Source organism: Mustela lutreola, chromosome 4 (genome assembly GCF_030435805.1).
Source record: "Mustela lutreola isolate mMusLut2 chromosome 4, mMusLut2.pri, whole genome shotgun sequence".
Classification (NCBI taxonomy): domain Eukaryota; kingdom Metazoa; phylum Chordata; class Mammalia; order Carnivora; family Mustelidae; genus Mustela; species Mustela lutreola.
In genome coordinates, this window is record NC_081293.1 from 95,788,230 (window position 1) to 95,807,350 (window position 19,121).

Here is a 19,121-nt window from a genome sequence, read left to right on the forward strand (position 1 = left end):
GGGGGGGGGCATTTGAGTGCAGTCGGGCGGGGGAGCCAGGACTCAGCAGAGAAGGACAGAGCAGTCTCTTCTATTCTAGTGGTAATTCCCAACACAGATGTCTCCATGCATCACATAACCCAACTCATCTAAATTATTTTAAATGATACTTTAGCACAGAAATAAATACTGATGTTTTAATACCCAAAGAAATTCAGCTGAAGGGGGACACCATGAACAAGGTATCCTCTATAGGCAGCCCTGAAGTTCCTAGACTACAGGGTTCTAATGCTACAATTCCAGAAAATATAATTCATTTTTTCCCAGAGAATGCTGCCCTAGAGCACATAAGTTTTTTCTAGAAGAGTTAATACAATAGAAATGGGACTGTCAGCCCCACAACCACGTAACTAGAAAAGAAACAAGCATATTTCTATTCTTTTTTGTTTTTAAGATTTTGTTTATTTGACAGAGAGAGAGACTGCGAGAGAGGGAATACAAGAGGGAGAAGCAGGTTTCCTATTAATCCAGGAGCCTGATATGGGGCTTGATCCCAGGACCCTAGGCTCATGACCTGACCAGAGCCACCCAGATGCCCATATTCTTTAAAATTAAGTCTTAGAGGGATACCCCTTAGACTGGACAAGCCCTATGCATCTCCTACGTACACCTTGGAGAACAAACTTCATCACCAAAAGCAGGTCCAGAAAGACCAACAGAGTGCAAATCCATGATGATGGCAGAGCTAACATGAACATCCCACTGGGGCCCACAGATAACCCTGCATAATTCTCAATATGCACACTGATGATACCATCAGTGCTTAACGCAAAATCTATAAGGAATAAAGATGTTCTTACTTTTCTCTCATTTATAACTGAATAATAGCAACAGCGCTAATGCATTCTCCTTACCTAAAAACATTTGAGAAAGGCTTTGTGCTTCCACAGGTTGAGGGGGAAAAAAAAAATCACTTCTCTTAAAAAGGTCAACATATCATTTAAATGACAGAGACCAAGTTATTAATCAAATAGAAAACGCCTTATTTTTCAGACATAAGATGAAGAAAGACCACTTGAAATTTCACCAATGCAGCTGTACTTTCACCACAGAGATTGTTATAAGGCTCTCCAGTGTAAAAACATTGCTTTATCAATTCTCCGCTAAGGCATTTCCCAAGCAGGTCATCTCTCCACAGTTCTCAAAAGAAGCACCTTGTAAATGAACTTGGAATGCCTCTACACTAAAAAGAAATTCCTGGAGTCAGCTCACCAGACCTGCACCGGGAACATTTGACAGAGTATCAGTACTCAAGTAAGCATGTTCCCACAACACCAGAGAAATAAACCTCTTCGTGACAAGCTATAAAAGGGACCCACGCCCCAAATAAACAATGGATGAGATGAAGCAGGCAGCAAGATTAGTCTATAAAAATGAGTATGTTGGGGCACCTGGGTGGCTCAGTGGGTTAAGCCTCTGCCTTCGGCTCAGGTCATGATCTCAGGGTTCTGAGATCAGGTCCCACATCGGGCTCCCTGCTCATGGAGAGCCTGCTTCCTCCTCTCTCTCTCTCTCTCTCTCTCTCTCTCTCTCTCTCTTTCTGCCTGCCTCTCTGCCTACTTGTGATCTCTCTCTGTCAAATAAATAAATAAAATCTTTAAAAAAAAATGAGTATGTTGAGGAAGTTTCTCTTTTTTCTTCCCTTTTCCCTTTTTTCTCCTTTTCTTTGTCCCTCCTTCTTCTAACTTTGCAAGTCCTATACACAATGAACACAGTTAAGGTGAATCCTATCAATGAATTAAAAGAAGTAATGGCTCTCTTTCGGAAGTGTCATAAATGCCGGCGGACAGATGCTTGGCTTGATCTGGTTCCTCGTGATGGGATACTGAGCTTTGCACTAAATATTTTACACCGATATCTCAAATAATCCTCAAATTAATCATACTGCTCCAGGGTGGGATATGCTCTACATTTCACGAGAAACTGCCAGGATAAATAACCTGCCCAAACTACTGAACATGGGGAGACAGAACCCATGCCTGGCCAGCAGCCACGGTGCCATACAGCCTGTCTCCCACCTCAGGACCACATCCTGCCAACCCAGCCTCCCTTCTGCTGGGCTTCGCTGCCCTGTCTGCCTTCATCTCCAACCATCCAGTCAGTGCTTCTCTTCCCACATGTGTTGCGGGCTAGCTGCATTTCCAATAATGCATCTGAGTCAAGGTCCAAAGGGGAATGAAAATGGAAACCAGCAGGTTCAGGGGGTTGCAAATTTTTGTGTAACCTCCACCCCTACCCCCTGCCCCCAGCAAGGACTGCAGACTCCATCTTGATGCCAAGGAATAAATTCTTGTCTTCACAGAACAGTGATAATTTTTTTTTTTCTTGAGGAAGAACAAAAAGCTAAAAGTAAAAAGGAAAACTTTATACAGAAGATATCTTTATGACTTAGTAAGGGCAAAATATTTTTCCCCCAGAAGACTAAAAAACACTAACTGTAAGTGATTAGATTAATACATATTTACTGCATTCATATGAAAAGCTTCTGAACTGAAAATATCACAAATATGGAATTAAAAAAGATAAACCACAGACTAGAAGGCATCTGCCATGCTTCTGACAAGGAGATGTGTCCAGACTCTTTTTTTTTAGCCACCCGAAGAGAGCGCCCAATTCCCTGGCCCCCAACCCGTGTCTGGTATCTGGTACTCATCAGACTTTTAAGGGTTTGGCCAAACTGATGAGTGTGAAATGGTTATCTTATGGTTCAGAAAATTTCACATTTCCCTGACTATTCTCCCTGAAGAGAAACTAGGCATCCTGTCATGTGGTTATTGGAGACACATGGGGTTCTCCATCTGAGAACTTCCTGTTCATCTCTTTGTCCAGTTTCAGTTTCTTTCTGGATTGTGTTTTCCTCACCAATGTCTAAGAGCTCATTGTAGAAGGAATATTTTAACAAAAATATGTGGTTAACATTTGCTACAAACACCCTATGATTATAGCTTCTATAGAACGTAAAAAAACAAGTAAATGAACAAAAACAATTAAAAAAAAGCTGAGATTTAAAGTATTAATTTAGTGTGAAGATGGATGAAGTCCTAAATGCAAATCATCAGTTTCATTTAATAGAAAGACTTATTGGCAAGTATTAAATTTGACTTGCGACTTCTGATTTCGAGCCTTCACACAATCCACCCTGATCAATGTTGTTATTTTTCCTTGTAAACAGTGAACTTTGTAATTACAAATCAATTTAGAACTTTACACAAATACTCACAAAGTATATGAACTAACAATTCCCAAAAGAGTAAAGAGTCTCATTAGTAACCAGAAAAATACAAAGTGAATCAATAAATTCCCATTTTCTAGAAATCTAAGTGGCAGAGAATTTCTTTTTTTCTTTTTTTTTTTTAAGATTTTATTTATTTATTTGTCAGAGAGAGAGAGAGTACACACAAGCAGGCTGAGTGGCAGGCGGAGGGAGAGAGAGAAGCAGGCTCCCAACTGAGCAAGGAGCCCGATACGGGACTCGATCCCAGGACCCTGGGATCACGACCTGAGCCGAAGGCAGTGGCTTAACCAACTGAGCCGCCCAGATGTCTCCTGGCAGAGAATTTCTGAATGATAACAGCTAATGCTGGTGACAAGATACAGCGACGTATACACATACAGGGCTGGCAGGAGTACAATTTGGTATAATCTAAATATACTGAAATGCAAAACCTTCAAAGTGTTCATAGCATCTGAACGAGTGATTTCACCCCAAAGATGTGTTCAAAGACTCAGTCACCAGAGTCTTCAGCCCACCCAAGGCTGTTCACCCCAATATCACTCCTAGATTGAGCATTGGGCAGTAAGCGGATTAGGCACTGGGAAGTTGGCTCCTGGACAGCTCTGGGCAGTAACAGACCAGCTTTTTACTTCAAGAAATGGATTGTGTTAGAATGGGGCTCCCTCCTTCCCCCATCCAATACCTCCTCCCAACTCAGGCTTGGCCAGAGCTTCCTATTAAATACCTGTAGCGACTGCTTCAGATAGAATTATATACCCAACCAGACCCATCAAACCTGCCAGAGTTACTGAGGAAGGAGTCCTGTTTCGCTTATGAGGATGATAGTGCCCTAACATCAGTCTTGGGCTGTGGGCTAACCGTGATGCTCACGAGATGAAGAGAGCCTATCCCAGGGATGTGTACCATATGGGTCTTCTCAGATGGGTACCTCTGAGCCTGGCATCCCCACTTCAACTTGATTTACAACAGGAGCCAATATTTCCTACTGTCCATTAAGCCTGGAGGAATTGGGTTTCTATCACCGAGTAAGGAAAGTGCCCTAATGTATTCAATTTTTTTCCACTAAAGGAAAACGGAATTAGATTTTTAGACTACCTCACTACCTCACAGGGCATTTAATTCTGAGATGAAACTCTTCTAAAAAATTAACAAAATACTGGTTGCCTTTCTGCTAACTAGGTACGCCCCAACAAGATACTTAGCACAGAAGGTGCTCACTCCATTATTTCAAAGAAACCCATTTTTATCTCACCTGAAAGAGAGTACCCATGCTATGCAGAAACAGAAAACAAATCCTTACCTGCCCAGTGACTGCACCCTCACTCACTATATCATTTCTGTAAAAGGTGATGCTCCTCCCAAAAAGGAATATGCAATACAGAACACATAGTACTTACATAAAACAGACCAAAATAGGAAAAAGACGTTAATAATATTGGTAAAATTCTTCTACCTCTCATGGAAGCTAAACTTTTGGTATTTTTCCCTGCCATACATCATTGGTTGGAAATAAAGAAGTTATATATAAAAATTTATAGAAGACAGTATTTGTCTTTTGACTCATAATTTAAAGAAAAGCCAAAGAAGCCAGCAATTAAATAATCTAGATCCCATTCTATGGGGTGCCATTTATAAATGTCAAGCGCCTTAAAGAATACCCAATGATTTGGGCTTACATAAGTGGAAATAAATATTTTGATGTGTAAATATCACCTCCTGGAACACATTATTCCATTTTTTTCTGTAGCTTGTCTTTCTATAGTTATGATTTTTTAACAGCTTTCCTCAGATACAACCGACATACAATAAGCTGCACATATTTAAAGTGCAAATGTGATAAGTCCTGACGTATATACAAACTCGTGAAACCCTCCCCAAAATCAATACAATAAATACATCTATCACCCCTCAAAGTTCCCTTATGCCACTTTATAAGCCCTCTGCATCTCTCAAAGCAATCACTGATCTTGTTGTCACTCTAGATTTGTTTGCATTTTCCAGCATTTTCTATAAATGGAACCATATAATAGATAAGCTTTTCAGTCTGACTTCTTTCACTTAACATTACGGATCTGAGATTCTTCCAGGTGGTAGCATGTATCAATAGTTCATTCCTTTTTTACTGATAAGCAGAATGCCACTGTATGGTTAAACCACATTTTGGTTATCCACTCCCCTGTCCATCTACATGTGAACTTTCACACACAAGTCATTGTACAAGTGTATGCTTTCATTTCCTCAGGGTCAAGGGACTAGATCACAGGGTAGGTCTATGTTTAATGTTTCTGAAAACTGCTAAACTGCCTTCCCAAGCTGGTTCTACCATTTTCCACTTCCACCAGTAGTGTAAGTGAGTTTCAGTTTTTCCACATGCTTACCAACACCTGGTACTGATGGTCAGTCTTTGTCATTTTAGCCGATCTAAGAGGTTGTTAGTGGTATATATTCTTCCATTTTACTTTGTTTTGTTGCTATCAACTAACAAAACCTAAAGTGTTCTGACCTAATAGCTGCCCCCAGAAGCAATACACTTCCTCTTCCTGGAGGTATAGAAGAAGGACTGAACAAGCAAATGACAAGAACACTTTTGAAAAATTTCCTGTCTTGGGTGGGGAGATGACTAAATACTCTTTAGGTTCCCAATTATCAGAATATATCATGATTCCATCAAATGAAAAATACTTGGGAATTTAGGCAAATAAGTAATTTCTAGAAAAGGCTAATAAAGCAAAGCTGTTCAAACAGAAAATGAGAACTTGTTTAAGGAAAAAGTAATATACCACTAACTCAAGGTATAAATTATCTGTTATCACAGATTATCTGTGATATTATCTGTTATACACAGACACATATATAAAAGCCCCGGCCTTCTGGTCCATGTCATCTGATTTAACATCACTCTAACGGTTTCATTTAGCTCCCTAAACACTCTCAACCCCAAAGCCAGTAACCATGAAGACACTCTCTTCCTTTCCCCTTTGGTCCTTCTGCTAAACCTGCTGAAGAAGTCTCTCTCACTGCATCTCACCATTTTCCCCTGTCTATTCCCCTACTCAAAAGCCACTAGTGGAAAGACAAAATACATATGTAGATAAAAAGGCTGTGATAAATGTTCCTTGCCCTTCCAGATTCCCTGTTGTGTATGAAGGCATCACCCTATCCAGACCCACTTCAACAACTGAGAAATTCTCATTCACCTGTCAAGATTCACCTTAACTTATCGCTTTTCCCACTTGCCATGTTAACCACATCTTCTGAGTCTCCACATTGTTTATAATCCTTCCAATGTGCTCACTTTCGACAGGTGCCCGACTTCCAAAGCAAGAAGCACCAGAAGGCGGATCCATTCTACTACAGAACGGAGTCTAGGGGTTTTCCGCCAGGCTCCAGTCTGAGTCATGGTCATGTTCCAAAAAGTTCAAATCACTACAACTCTGACTTTGAAATGTGTGGAGGACCAGGGTGATTTCGTTCAGTGAAGAAATACTTTCAATTTCAGTTATTTAGGGGATATTTGTCTAAATGCAGTTACCACTAAGAAGTCCAATATTACCACATGTTGTAAGCATAACACTTCAACTGTTCTAAGTGACAGAAGCATCCTTTAAGATGAGTATGTTTTCTTAGTCACCTCTGTGCATAGAAGCTACCAAAGTTACAAAGCTATCTATAAATAATCCACAAACTGGAAATGATTTAATACAAAAATGTAGAAAATTGGAAATAAGATTTTCCTTGGCATCAGTTAGAATGAGTTCCACTTAAGTAATTCTCAACTCATTTGACACATTTCTTATCATTCGAAATACAGAGTCCAAATATAGAAGACAGATTCTTCTAATACCTAAGAATCCGAGGCCTGTCAATTAGTCTTCAACAGGTATTACAGACACTGACACATTTGAGCCAACAATGCACTGCTCTGATATTATCAAAAGATAAATGCCATGCTTCCCAAGTAATGATGCCAAGTCTGGCAGAGCCTACTATAGATGGGGTTTACTTCAGGTTGGTGAATGTCATGAGACCCAGACAAGAGCAGAGTTTCTCTGTTCAATGATAGCTTCCAATTTTTATTTTAGATCTGCTCCAACAGCTCTTTTAATGAACAGTCACCCCGATATTATCCTGTCCACATTTTGAATGAGCCCAAAATTGCTGGGCTCCTCAGGGTAATAACTAGTGTATGGTATCTGTACTAACTCTAAAGAAATGGTCATGTCTGTCTGATCTCCCATAATGTATACACAATAATCTGGCTGTGGCAAAGGAAGGTGTAAACCCCTGTTTATCTGGAAAACCGTCCAGATAGAAGGAACTTTACAGATTTGGAACTGTTAGCATTCAGCCAACTTGTATCAATGCCTCACTATCTTTCACTTTTAATGCTGACCACTAAGGATGCAGAGCTAAATCAGACACAGAAACTGCCCTCAAGAAGCTCACATTCTATGGGGAGAATGACAGATGCAAATAATCTCAACAAAAATACTGCATGTTCGAGATGTGGCAATAATGCGAAGGAGGAGGAGGTCAAATCATGCGAATGATAAAAGGTGTTTGTGAATATTACAAATGCAGTCTAAGAAGTTTAAAGGAACACTAAATTTTCAGGATTACATTAGCAAAGAGATGAGAGGGCAGATAAGTACTTCTTTTCCCTGAGACATGAAATAAAGATGGATGATCCTGCAAACAATGTTTACGTCTCAATACACAGGAAAGAGGAGCTGATCTGTAATAGAAATGAATTCTTCTAAGCCAAAGAAAGCAGAAGGCCAGGAGTACAATCCAAAAGATGGCCCGGAGACAGAAATGACACCATGCTCATTCAGAGGCCCAGGAAGCAGTCACAGAAACATCTTTTCAAAGCTGGAGAGGGAAATGACCTGTCAGAATGTCTAGTGAGGGAGGCCTACACTAAACCAGACAAAGCAAGGGAGTACAGGGGCAGGGAATACAGAATCAAAGCAGCCCCGGCCCAATTTCCTTCAGGCTTCCTTACCTGGCACCTTTTATATCTAGAACGATCGAAGTCTCCTCAGCTTCTAAACTCTGATGACTTTCTGAATCACCCAGAGCAAGTAGGAAAAATCTGAGTATATGTTAAATACTTGGTAAGTACTATTGAATAAAAGGGTTACTTTCTAAAAGCAGGAGTTAAGGTTCAAATCTCAAAAGGAAGAATGGAACCAACGGAAGAAGGGCATTCCAGAAAGATGTGATGAAAAGCCTGGACACAAGCATGCAGGTCCGAGACAATCCTCAGGCAATGGTGAGTGGATCAGATGACTGGAGGAGAAAGGAAGGAAAACAAAGATCACAAAGGGAGCTTTGGCCACATGACCAACCAGGATCTTGAGATCTGATGCACCTGGGAAGTCCTAAGGAGCCATCCACTGTTCTCAGAAGCAGTGATTAGACTGACGGTGGGAGATTAAACAGAAACGAAGACCCCCTAGAAGAAGGGATGTTCAGATACCGTCCTGTAAAGCTACTTAAATTCTGATAGAGATCTGGGATTTTATTAGCATATGAACATGAGGAAGTACAAAAGATTAGCAGTAAGAAATACAGTGTTGGTATAATCCCTAACCAAAAAAAAAAAAAAGGAAAGAAAAGAAAAGAAAAAAAAAAGAACAGGAATAGAAACATCAATAAACTGCTATCAGGAGTTTATGAAGAATTCTGAACCTACCGCTTAAGAGATTCAGTTGAAAAATTGGTACTTATCTTAATGCAAAATGCCCAATAAAACCCTGTTCTCTTTTGTTTTGTTTTCTTATACCTTTCCTTTTGTAACCATCCATTTGTGGGTATTTATCTGATGTCTCCTGCCATGGCACCATGACAGCAAAGCTGTATCATTTTCTATTTCAGGCAAAGGAAGAAAAACACATGAAGGTAAAGAGCAGAAAATTTATGTTTGGTCAGTGGAGCTCTCTGCTCTCCCTCTAGCACACTTAAGAGAACAAAGATTTAAAACATATAGAACAATGCTCCAAAATAATTTGCTTGTTACTTCCAAGTAATACTCCTAATTAGTAAGCCTTAAATTAATAAGCTTAAGGAAAGTGGATGCTATTGAAGGGAAAGTAACTACAATGATTTAAAGGCATTATAGGGGCATAGATACCATAGGGAAATTTAGAAGGTATCTGAGATCCCCTAAGAATTCTGAATCCCTATGTTATATACTGTGTAAGTTCATGAAGACAGCCATTTTTCAGGGTAATATGGCCTGACCTATATTAAAGGTAATTTTCCTAGCAACCTGAGCATTTTACATGGGAAACTAGGCCCACTTTCATTTTACTCTGAGTTCAAAGAGAAGTGAACTTTATCAATTAAATCTGAATTAACATAAGGTCATATCTAGAAATAACCTCTAAAAAACATGTTAAAACATTAGCATATCTGAATATTCTTATAAGTACTGTGAAATATGAGTATCCACATGCAAAACAAAGCATCATTTCGGTGGTTTTCACGCTCAACCAACAAAAGAACAGTCACAGATGGCTGGGTACCACAGAATCCTCTTTATCTACATTTTAGGTAATTGTAGAAGAATATACAGGGGTAGGAATCACCTCAGTGGTGTGATCCATTCATATAAAGATCCCTGAACAGGAAACCGACTTAACAAATTTGATGGTATTTTGAAATGAGGAGAAGAAAGGATTGCTTCAACAGACAAAGGATAATCTGAATTTTGAATTTTGCTCAAGGGCAAAGATACAAAAAAGTGTACAGGTACCTGTGCGTGTGTGTGTGTATGTGTGTGATACTGAGGTATTAATACAGACTAAAGACCACAAATCTCCAATTCATAGTTCAGTAATTTTTACATGTGTGTGTATATGGGAAGCCATAATGATAGAGAATATTATCAGCATTCCAGAAGATTCTCCTGTGCTCTCTCCCAGGCCAAAAAATAATATCTGATTTCTATCACCAGTGTTTGATTTCACCTTTTCTTGACCATCATATAAAAGGAATCATACAATGTGTACACATTTGTGTCCGGCTTCTTTGGCTGAATGTTAAATCTGTGAAATTCATCTGTTATTATGTGTATAGACAGTCTGTTCTTAATTGCTCAGAATATACCACAATTTACTTATCCATTCGACGAATGATGAATATTTGGGTTGTTTCTAGTTTGGAGCTATTATGAATTAAGCTACTTTAACACTCCCCTATATATCTTTTGTATTGTGTGTGTGTGAGTGTGTGTGTGTGTGGACATAAACACTGCACTCATTTGTCTTGAATATATACTTAACAAGTGGAACTGTGCACCACATAGTATTTCTCCTGAAATATTAATGGGAAAACAAATATCTTTCTTCAACATGCAGAATGATTTGTTTGGTTATTTATTTTACCTCATATGTTTTTAAAGTAAAGTCAGACAGCCTCTAGTGCAATGATTCCACCCTAGTTCAAATAGCAGACTCCCTTGGGAAACTTCGTTAGAGATTCCTCTGTGTTCCCCGCCCCCTGCCAAACAAAACTACCACAATCAAAACTAGAAATGCAGTGAATGGGGTGAAGAGATACTGCTTGAGGAAATAAACACTGTGCAAACCTAAGATCTTTTTATCTTATCTAATTTTAATTTGCTTAAATTATTCCCACTTAGAAGTGAAAACTAAAGCCAGGAGTGTTTATTCATTAATTCTTAAAAATATTTGTTCACTCTCCCTGCATTTCTAATGAAGAATAAAGTTTTGGGTTAAAATGGCAACCATTACATTGAAAGAAAAGCAGCAAATTCAACTCATAATAGTATTTTAGAACCAAAAGAATCCTTTATTAAAAGGAGCGATAGAGAGCCCCACAAAGCAATCACATCATCAGAAACAGGAAAATAAAATAATAGAGGAAAAAACTTGGAGATGAGAAGCTGTAGACTAAAGCTCCTTTCAAAAGAGGACAATGTGTGTTACCCGAAAGTCAAATGCCTAATATGGTAATGTTCACAAAAAAGCCAGGGTGTCCTGAAAAACCTTTCTACAGAAGACTTTCAAATTCTTTGATAAACAAAATACCATCAGAATGTTTTCCTCTCCTGCCAGAAAAAATAAGAAAAAAGGTAAGTGGGCAGGCAAGGCTCCAGAGAACTTATTTTTGAAGATGTCACATGGGCAGATTGAAAAAAAAAAGGAAAAAGGTGTGGGCAAATTTAGGGAGGATGATACCATAACTTACTGCAAGAGGACATGGGATATACTTGACATAAAACTGACATCAGAAAGAATATAAGTGAAGGGTTATACTGTGTAGACAAAGACTGAATGAATGAATGAGTGACCAAAGACACGAATAAACTCCTACAACATTTGTCTTGGTTTCTCCTTTGGCAATGGAGTCAGCAGACAGGTAAGTGAACCTCAGTAATGAAGCACTGCAATTTCTTTTTTTTTTTTTTTTTTAAAGATTTTATTTCTTTATTTGACAGAGAGAGAGATCACAAATAGGCAGAGAGACAGACAGAGAGATGAGGAGAAGCAGGCTCCCTGCTGAGCAGAGAGCCCTATGCGGGACTCGATCCCAGGCCCCTGGGATCATGACCTGAGCCGAAGGCAGAGGCTTAACCCACTGAGCCACCCAGGCGCTCCAGCACTGCAATTTCTATACAATATTCAGAGGACATTTTTAGAAACAGAGTTGTCACATAATCCTCTACCTAGAGCAGGAAGTTCAAGAGAACAGACAGGTGAGATTTTACTGGGTTGTTTTTTGTTTGTTGTTTTTGTTTTGTTTTGTTTTAATGGTGAGGAGCTACAGGTAACACCGCGAAAAAGAACTCTTCCCAGCATCAGCTACACGTCTGAACAGATGGCAACTGAAAGAACACACATTTAAGTCACCAAGATGGGTGTCCGGGACGTAGATGGAGGTCCAATATATATTCCTCTTGTCTGAAAGATGCTGAAGCAAAACAAGAACCTGCAATTTGCCTGATGTATTAGTACGATTCATGCGCGTTAAGTCTCTTCCTGGACTGTTCCCAAGATTCTGTCAACATTTAGCGGTTCAGTTTCTTTTAAGTAAAACGAAGCAACCTACTTCTTTCCTACACAATGTGCCAGCTTCAGAAACTGTGGTCTCCTTTATAAACTATACCAACCCCTTGTAATAGATCTTTCAACAAGTGCTGATGTAATACCTGTCCCTAATATGAGTGTCCTGCTCACTCCGAATGTTCACACACACGCAACCACAGATGCTCCTGAACCTTTCAAGGAACATCTCAAACACCATAACCAAGCTTTAAATTCCACATTTTCTTCATCCTCAGTGATTCCAAATCACAACCAAAAAATTAAAAAGCTTAGCTCTTCACTTTCAATCAACAGAATCCCCCAAAAATCCAAGCACCAAAACATTCACATAAAAATTAGCTTCCTCTATTTAGATGAGATAAACTGAACCAGCAAGGTGATCAATCTTCCATCACACTTGGGATCTAGAGAAGACAGTGGGGCACATACTTACAATTGACGAAATGAGGGAGCTTCACACTTTAAGGATTTCACAACTTCCCCTGTATATGTAAATTAGGACCAGTATTCACTAATAAAAGCAGTACTTTTTCTTTTAGTATTATAATTCCCCTAGATATTCCACACTGTTCTATTTTGAAAAGAACACATGTAGAAATATTTTAAATACTTCATTTAAAGTCAAATGGATGACCATAATAAAGTCTTTTATTTATTTAACTAAAAAAAACTATTTAACTTTAATTTATTTAACAAAGAATTCTAATTCAACAGATTTTTTTTTAAAAGATTTTATTTATTTATTTGACAGACAGAGATCACAAGTAGGCAGAGAGGCAGGCAGAGAGAGAGAGAGAGAGAGAGAGAAGGAAGCAGGCTTCCTGCGGAGCAGGGAGCCCGATGCGGGGCCCGATCCCAGGACCCTGAGATCATGACCCGAGCCGAAGGCAGCAGCCCAAACCACTGAGGCACCCAGGCGCCCCTAATTCAACAGATTTATAAAAATAAATTTTTAAATGGGGTTTATATATAAAGGTACAAAGTCAAAATATAAAATGTATATATATGCTTATTTATGTATTTATAAACCTCTTTCGTTTTACATTCACATTTATAATTTTTAGCATATACTATAAAATTCAGAGTTACACTCTAAGCACTCTGATTGAATTGATAAAGGCCCTTTCTTTAGATTATTACAACAAACTGCTAAAGCTAATACTGTAAAGCATAAATTTTCAGTACAAAGTCTAATTCATACATTATTTGATACTGTATACTTACTACATCAAACTTCTGAGTGATGTTCCCCTGGATATCAAGTAAATAAACCTTGCCATAATGGGTGCCCAGTGCCAAAAACTGCAAGAGGAACAGAGGGGTCAGTTTATTAATGTACATTAATACACATTTAGTAATCAAACCATTTTCGAAGTCAAGACCGAAGGCATAAGCCATGAGCAACGCCTTGCAAGGGATGCACTCCTTGGAGAAGGCTTGATTCCGGCTTCAGGGAAATGACAGAGCAGGGCCTACTTTATTGTGAGAGTGCAAGTCGGCTGTCAGAATGACTCATGAGTACCCTCATCTGCTGACAACTAATGGTGTGGATGCAGTCCGTACACAATGCCTGATGGACTGAGGCTGCAGATTCCAGTGCAGCTGGGAAAATACGACCAACCTATGGTTGAGCTCCAAGTCAGAAGGGAATGATTAACCCCCGTGTAATTTATGGCAAATGTGTAAATCTGTGCTATCATTTAAGTTGAACAAATATATATACATGCAAAAATGCCAAAGTATATATTTATTTTTTAAAGAAAGGAAAATCTAAGTCATGCTGAGAGATGAAAAAGCTTGGAAGTATTCATATTATCAGTTAGCATTTAGATGCCGCTATAAAAATTAATGTACAATACTGAGTGTAAATGTTTATATTCTAATGCAAAAAAAAAATCTTTTTCTGTCACAAAATAACTGCTGAGCTACATACTTATTTTACAGTATGAAAGAGTTCATACCTCCCACTGTTCCTTTAATTCTTTGAACTAACCCTAAACAAACATGGAGAAACTTTAGGACTACTTGAAATATGACACGAGATTTTTCTTCTTTTTTACTTCTTGTGGCATTACTCAAATAGTTCCAAATTCTATGTATTTCATTGCATGGGAGCATGCTTCATTGCAACCTATAATGAAATGCTCAAATTTACAGGCACTACTAAGCGTTTCAGTCAAGCAGCACAATCTTTATAAAAATAACCTTACAGAAAGTCAAGATTTAAAAGGATTTTATCAAAATGGAATTGCTTAAAATGAAATTTCAGTTCAGGCACTTAAAATATGAAAGTACATTAAAGAGAAGTCACAAAAAGGGAAAGAAGGGGTTCATTAGAAATTCATCCCCTGCAATGCCTTTCACTCCTGCAAGGTTGCCTTTTTTCAGGAAGAAAAAAGTCCCCCGGGTAAAAAAATCAATACTGGTTAATAAAACATCAGGTGTGCAGACATAACTAGGTATGACGATTCTAGCGCACAGGCCTGAATGCACCGGGTGCCACGCCGATTACTCATCCAGGGCAGACAGCAAACCTGCTGGAAACGGGAAGCCTAGGCCCCATGAAGGAAGGGGCAAGAGGTAATTCTAGGGGGAAATTAGTCTGAATATTTAAATCAAACCGGGACCCAAAGCAAAAAAAACATTCTAATGTTGCATTCAAAGCAAAAGAACATTCTAATCAGAAACAGAGGACTCAGATGGCTCAGATGGTTGTAATTTTCTTTTGACAGTGACACTGACAATGTCTGAATTTTAAAAAAGAAAAGAAACCTGCATAATACTAACTAAAAACAAATACTCTGCCTCTTTCTGAGGCTATGATAAAACAATGTGTCTTAAAAGCTCACCACACCCCAAGTATTCAACAGTATTGATTCTCCTCATAAATACTGCATTTAGTTTGTTAGAAAAGTAAAGGGGCTTGGATCCTAAAGGTGCTTCAGTACTGGGTGATTCTCCAATGCCTCTGTGAAGGCCATTCTTGAGCTTCCAGTGACACTTTATTTTATCAGAAGTTTCAAAGGTTCTATGCAGAGTACCCAAATATTAATTCCTTCCTTTTCCCTTTTTTGAAATTAGGAAAGAAAACATAAAGTATTTATTTTGAATTTATAGTTTCAACCTGAAACTGTAATTACTTCACTTTTGAACAAAAAAATCTAGTGGTTTCAGGGTGCATGGGTAGCTCAGTCAGTTAAGTGTCCAACTCCTGACTTTGACTCAGGTCATGATCTTCGCAGGGATGTGAGATCCATGTGGCAGGTGTGGAGCCTGCTTAAGATTCTCCTTCCTGGGGTGTCTGGGAGCCTCAGTGCCTTTGGCTCAGGTCATGATCTCAGGGTCCTGGGATCGAGACCCACATAGGCTCTTTGCTCAGCAGGGAGCCTGTTTCCCCCTCTCTCGCCTCCTGCCTCTCTGCCTACTTGTGATCTCTCTCTCTGTCAAATTGAAGGGGAAAAAAAGGAAAAAGATTCTCCTTCCTTCTGCCCTTCCCTGCCCCAAAGTTAAAATTAAAATTAAAAAATGCAGTGGTTTCTATGACAAGCTACCTTTTGTTTACTAAAACGTTTCATCATTTGGATTAAATTGTTGCTGCTGCCTTTTCAAAATAAATAACTTCACTGCTCTTTAAAAAAAAGTCTGATAAGACAAGTGTATAGGTCTTAGAAAATTTATTTAACTACTGAAATTATTGATGCTTTCACCTGCTAGTGTTTTTGATAACTCGAAAATTCAACAAAAAAATGCAAAATTGGCCACAAATCACAAAAGTATATTTAAATCCTTTGAAATGCGACTCTTTGTAGCCATTAAAAGCCTTGAGCTTTTGTAAGTATTAATTTTTTTTTAACCTGAGGACACTTAAAATCTTGGATGGAGAAAGAGTAAGCATAATTTAATCAGCCTCCTTCACGTTTACTTACAGAAACTTGACTCCTTTTAATAAACTACCAGATGGATGTCCAATCCTTCTGCCCCATCCCATCCACTGGCATAATGGCTTCTACTTTTATCGAGTGGACTTTGTGTAAGTAAACAAGAGGAACAAGTGACAAGCTTTGGACACCACAAAGGAAACAAGTAGGAGTACATTTCCTATGTGATTAGCTGTATAGTGTCATCTATACTCTCCCCATGGCATTTTACAGTATTCAAAACATCAGAGCAGGGAGTGTCTTTAACTACACATGAGAAACTAAGTCCTGGGAGTTGATGTGACTTCCCTGGAAATGGTCAATCAGTGGCAGAGAGAAGGCCGGAATTAAGAGCCAAAATACTCTCCATTGGATCAGAAGCCTCATAAATAGAAACATGGGCATCAGATTAGGAGCGTGTGTTCTACAAGTCAGCACTGATTACAGTTCCCACTGTCAGAAGGCTCCTTGACCGAGTTGGTTTAACTATGGTGTTAATAAAGTTTGATCTCTTGGCAGGCAAACTGTTCTCCTTTTTATCCATTCAGAGGTTCAACCATATATGCTCAGATAAAAAGCAGGTATAATGGTATAATAAAGGAGACAGATTAGAAAGACTGATTAATTAAATTTAAAGAGTACGCTTAGAATGGCAGCATCTCTAAGACCCTACGGAACATGGCCAATATCAGCTATGCTTAACTCTGAAGGAGGAGTTAGACAGCGGACCCAGAGGCAGACAGTCTTGTAGTAAAGACCATTTTCAAGCAGAACGGATACAACTTGCTCAAAGGTATGGAATCACATAAAATCACACAGGACAAAGTTAAGAAATAACAAGTGGTTATACATGGCAGCGGCATCCAGTTTGTGCCCAGGGAAAGAGACAAGTGATGAGCCTGGAAGGTTGGTTAATAGGAAACATCTGAATATTTGTGGAGATGAAAGGTAGAAGAGGAAAAGGGTATGGGAGAGGCTGTCCAAATCATGAAACACCAGGAAAACAATCAAGAATTCTAGGAAGAATTACATGATCAGATCTGACCCTCTGGAAGATGACTTTAATAGAAAGAAACAGAAATAGAAAGAAATAGAAAGCTGTGGCTGGACCAGAGTGAAAGCAAATCTGTAGGAGAGCAGACTGCCTGGCAAGGTGTGTGTTAGTTCTGGGAGAAATGACAAGTGCCTGAACTGAAAGATGAGGGCTCGGGATGGAAGTGGGCTCAAGCAGGTGAGATGGGAGAAGGGACATTACGAGTAAATATAGCCATGTGTTGCTACCAGAACACCACCCAAGCAGAAAAAAGTGGGAAGACAGAAAGCCAATTGCAGGAGAGGGCAAGATCATAGGGGGCCTTACACACCACAGTAAGGAGCTTAGACTTTATGTAGCAGATGGTGAAAATCACACTAGGATTTTAAACCTGTATTTTCAACACATCATCCTGGCAACCAGGTGGCAGAAGGCTGTAAAGCAGAAAAGTGAGAGGTCTGTGAGTGCAGGCAGGGGAAGTGAGAAAATCATCAGGGCTTAGGAATGACTGGGCAGAAGCAAAGGAAAGTCAGCTTTGGCTCAGGTGACAAGAGACTGTGATGCCACCAAACAGGATAGAGATCAAAAACAGAAGAGAGATTAGAGATGGAAAAGAAGATGCATTATTATGGGTGTGCTGAGTTTCAGGTACAAACAGAACAAAAGTAAAAACTGTTCAAGAGGCACGGGGATAGAGCAGCACACTACTCTGGGGAGGTGTCAGTGTGTAGGTCATCACAGAAATTATGACATTTAAAATAAAGAAAAGTACAAACTAAACAGAAATGTGGACAATGGACCAAATCCTGGGAATACCAACACGTGAAGGAAAGGTGGAGGGAAGGAAAAAGTGAAAGAACGAGAAGGGAATCATAGCAATGATCAAGAGAATAATGAAAGAATGGTGCCACGATAAAAAGGCTTTAAGAAAGCTTCTCTCAGCCTCTGTGTAGAACAAAGGTCAGATCCACACTTCTGAAAGCAGCAAAATATCTGTCAGCTGGGGAAAGGACAGATAAAATGTGGTATGTCCATACAACGGAATATTATTCGACAACAAAAAGGAGTGAAGAACTGAACCAGGCTACATGACCCATGAACCTCAAAAACATGACGCTAAGAAGCCAGACACAAGAAATCAACGTATGACTTCATGTCTATGCAATATCCAAGATGGGCAAATCCACAGACACAGAAGGAGATACATGGTGATGTGGGGCTAGGGTTAGCATCACTAGTGGTGGGGGGTGAGTGAGATGTGGTGCAGATCAACAGTAGACAAAAAGACCTCTGAATGGGAAGAATGCCTCTGTAGGGAAGGCTGGGAATGGATCCAGATGAGACGGGAAAGGGGTCAGGAGCTGAGGCTTCAAGCCTGAGAGATTCGATTTTCTTAATTATAAGGAAATGGCATCCTCAGAGTGAAGGGATGGTGGCTGAAAAGACAGACTAAGGACTAATGAAACTGATGAAACACAAATCTGCGACAGTGTTTGTAGTGGCTTGAGGGGGATAACAAAGAACAGGGACGTAAGTGAACTGAATATACAGGTAGAAAGCAAAGCTAGTTGACCGCCTGACAGAGATAAGAAATTAAACAAAGAACCAATTCAAGATCAGAGCTCCCTACAGTCACAGAATGGGGTTAGTAGTAAAATTAACACAAGGGCTTGAAGGATAAGAGGAGTCACCAGAGAGTGCACTGGAAGATCCTCAAATTCCAGGTATGGATGCCGTCCAGATGTGGCCTTACTGGTGGAGAGCAGAGACAAGGCAGAGGTAAAGGTCTGCAAGGACAGCAAGGCCTTTCTTCAGTGAGTGAA

The 19,121-nt window shown here is 39.4% G+C and overlaps 1 protein-coding gene across 5 annotated transcripts in view; it reads right to left on the bottom strand.

Moving 5' to 3' along the window:
- Positions 1-19,121, bottom strand: part of VPS41 (VPS41 subunit of HOPS complex) — a 347,998-nt gene that overhangs the window by 118,505 nt on the left and 210,372 nt on the right. For 4 of the 5 annotated variants that reach the window (XM_059170547.1, XM_059170545.1, XM_059170543.1 and 1 more), the window contains exon 4: positions 13,573-13,650. The exons of the other annotated variant lie outside the window; for it this stretch is intronic. In XM_059170547.1, coding sequence (XP_059026530.1) covers positions 13,573-13,650 — 78 coding nt within the window. The remainder of the gene's footprint in view (positions 1-13,572; positions 13,651-19,121) is intronic. 5 annotated transcript variants of the gene reach the window in all.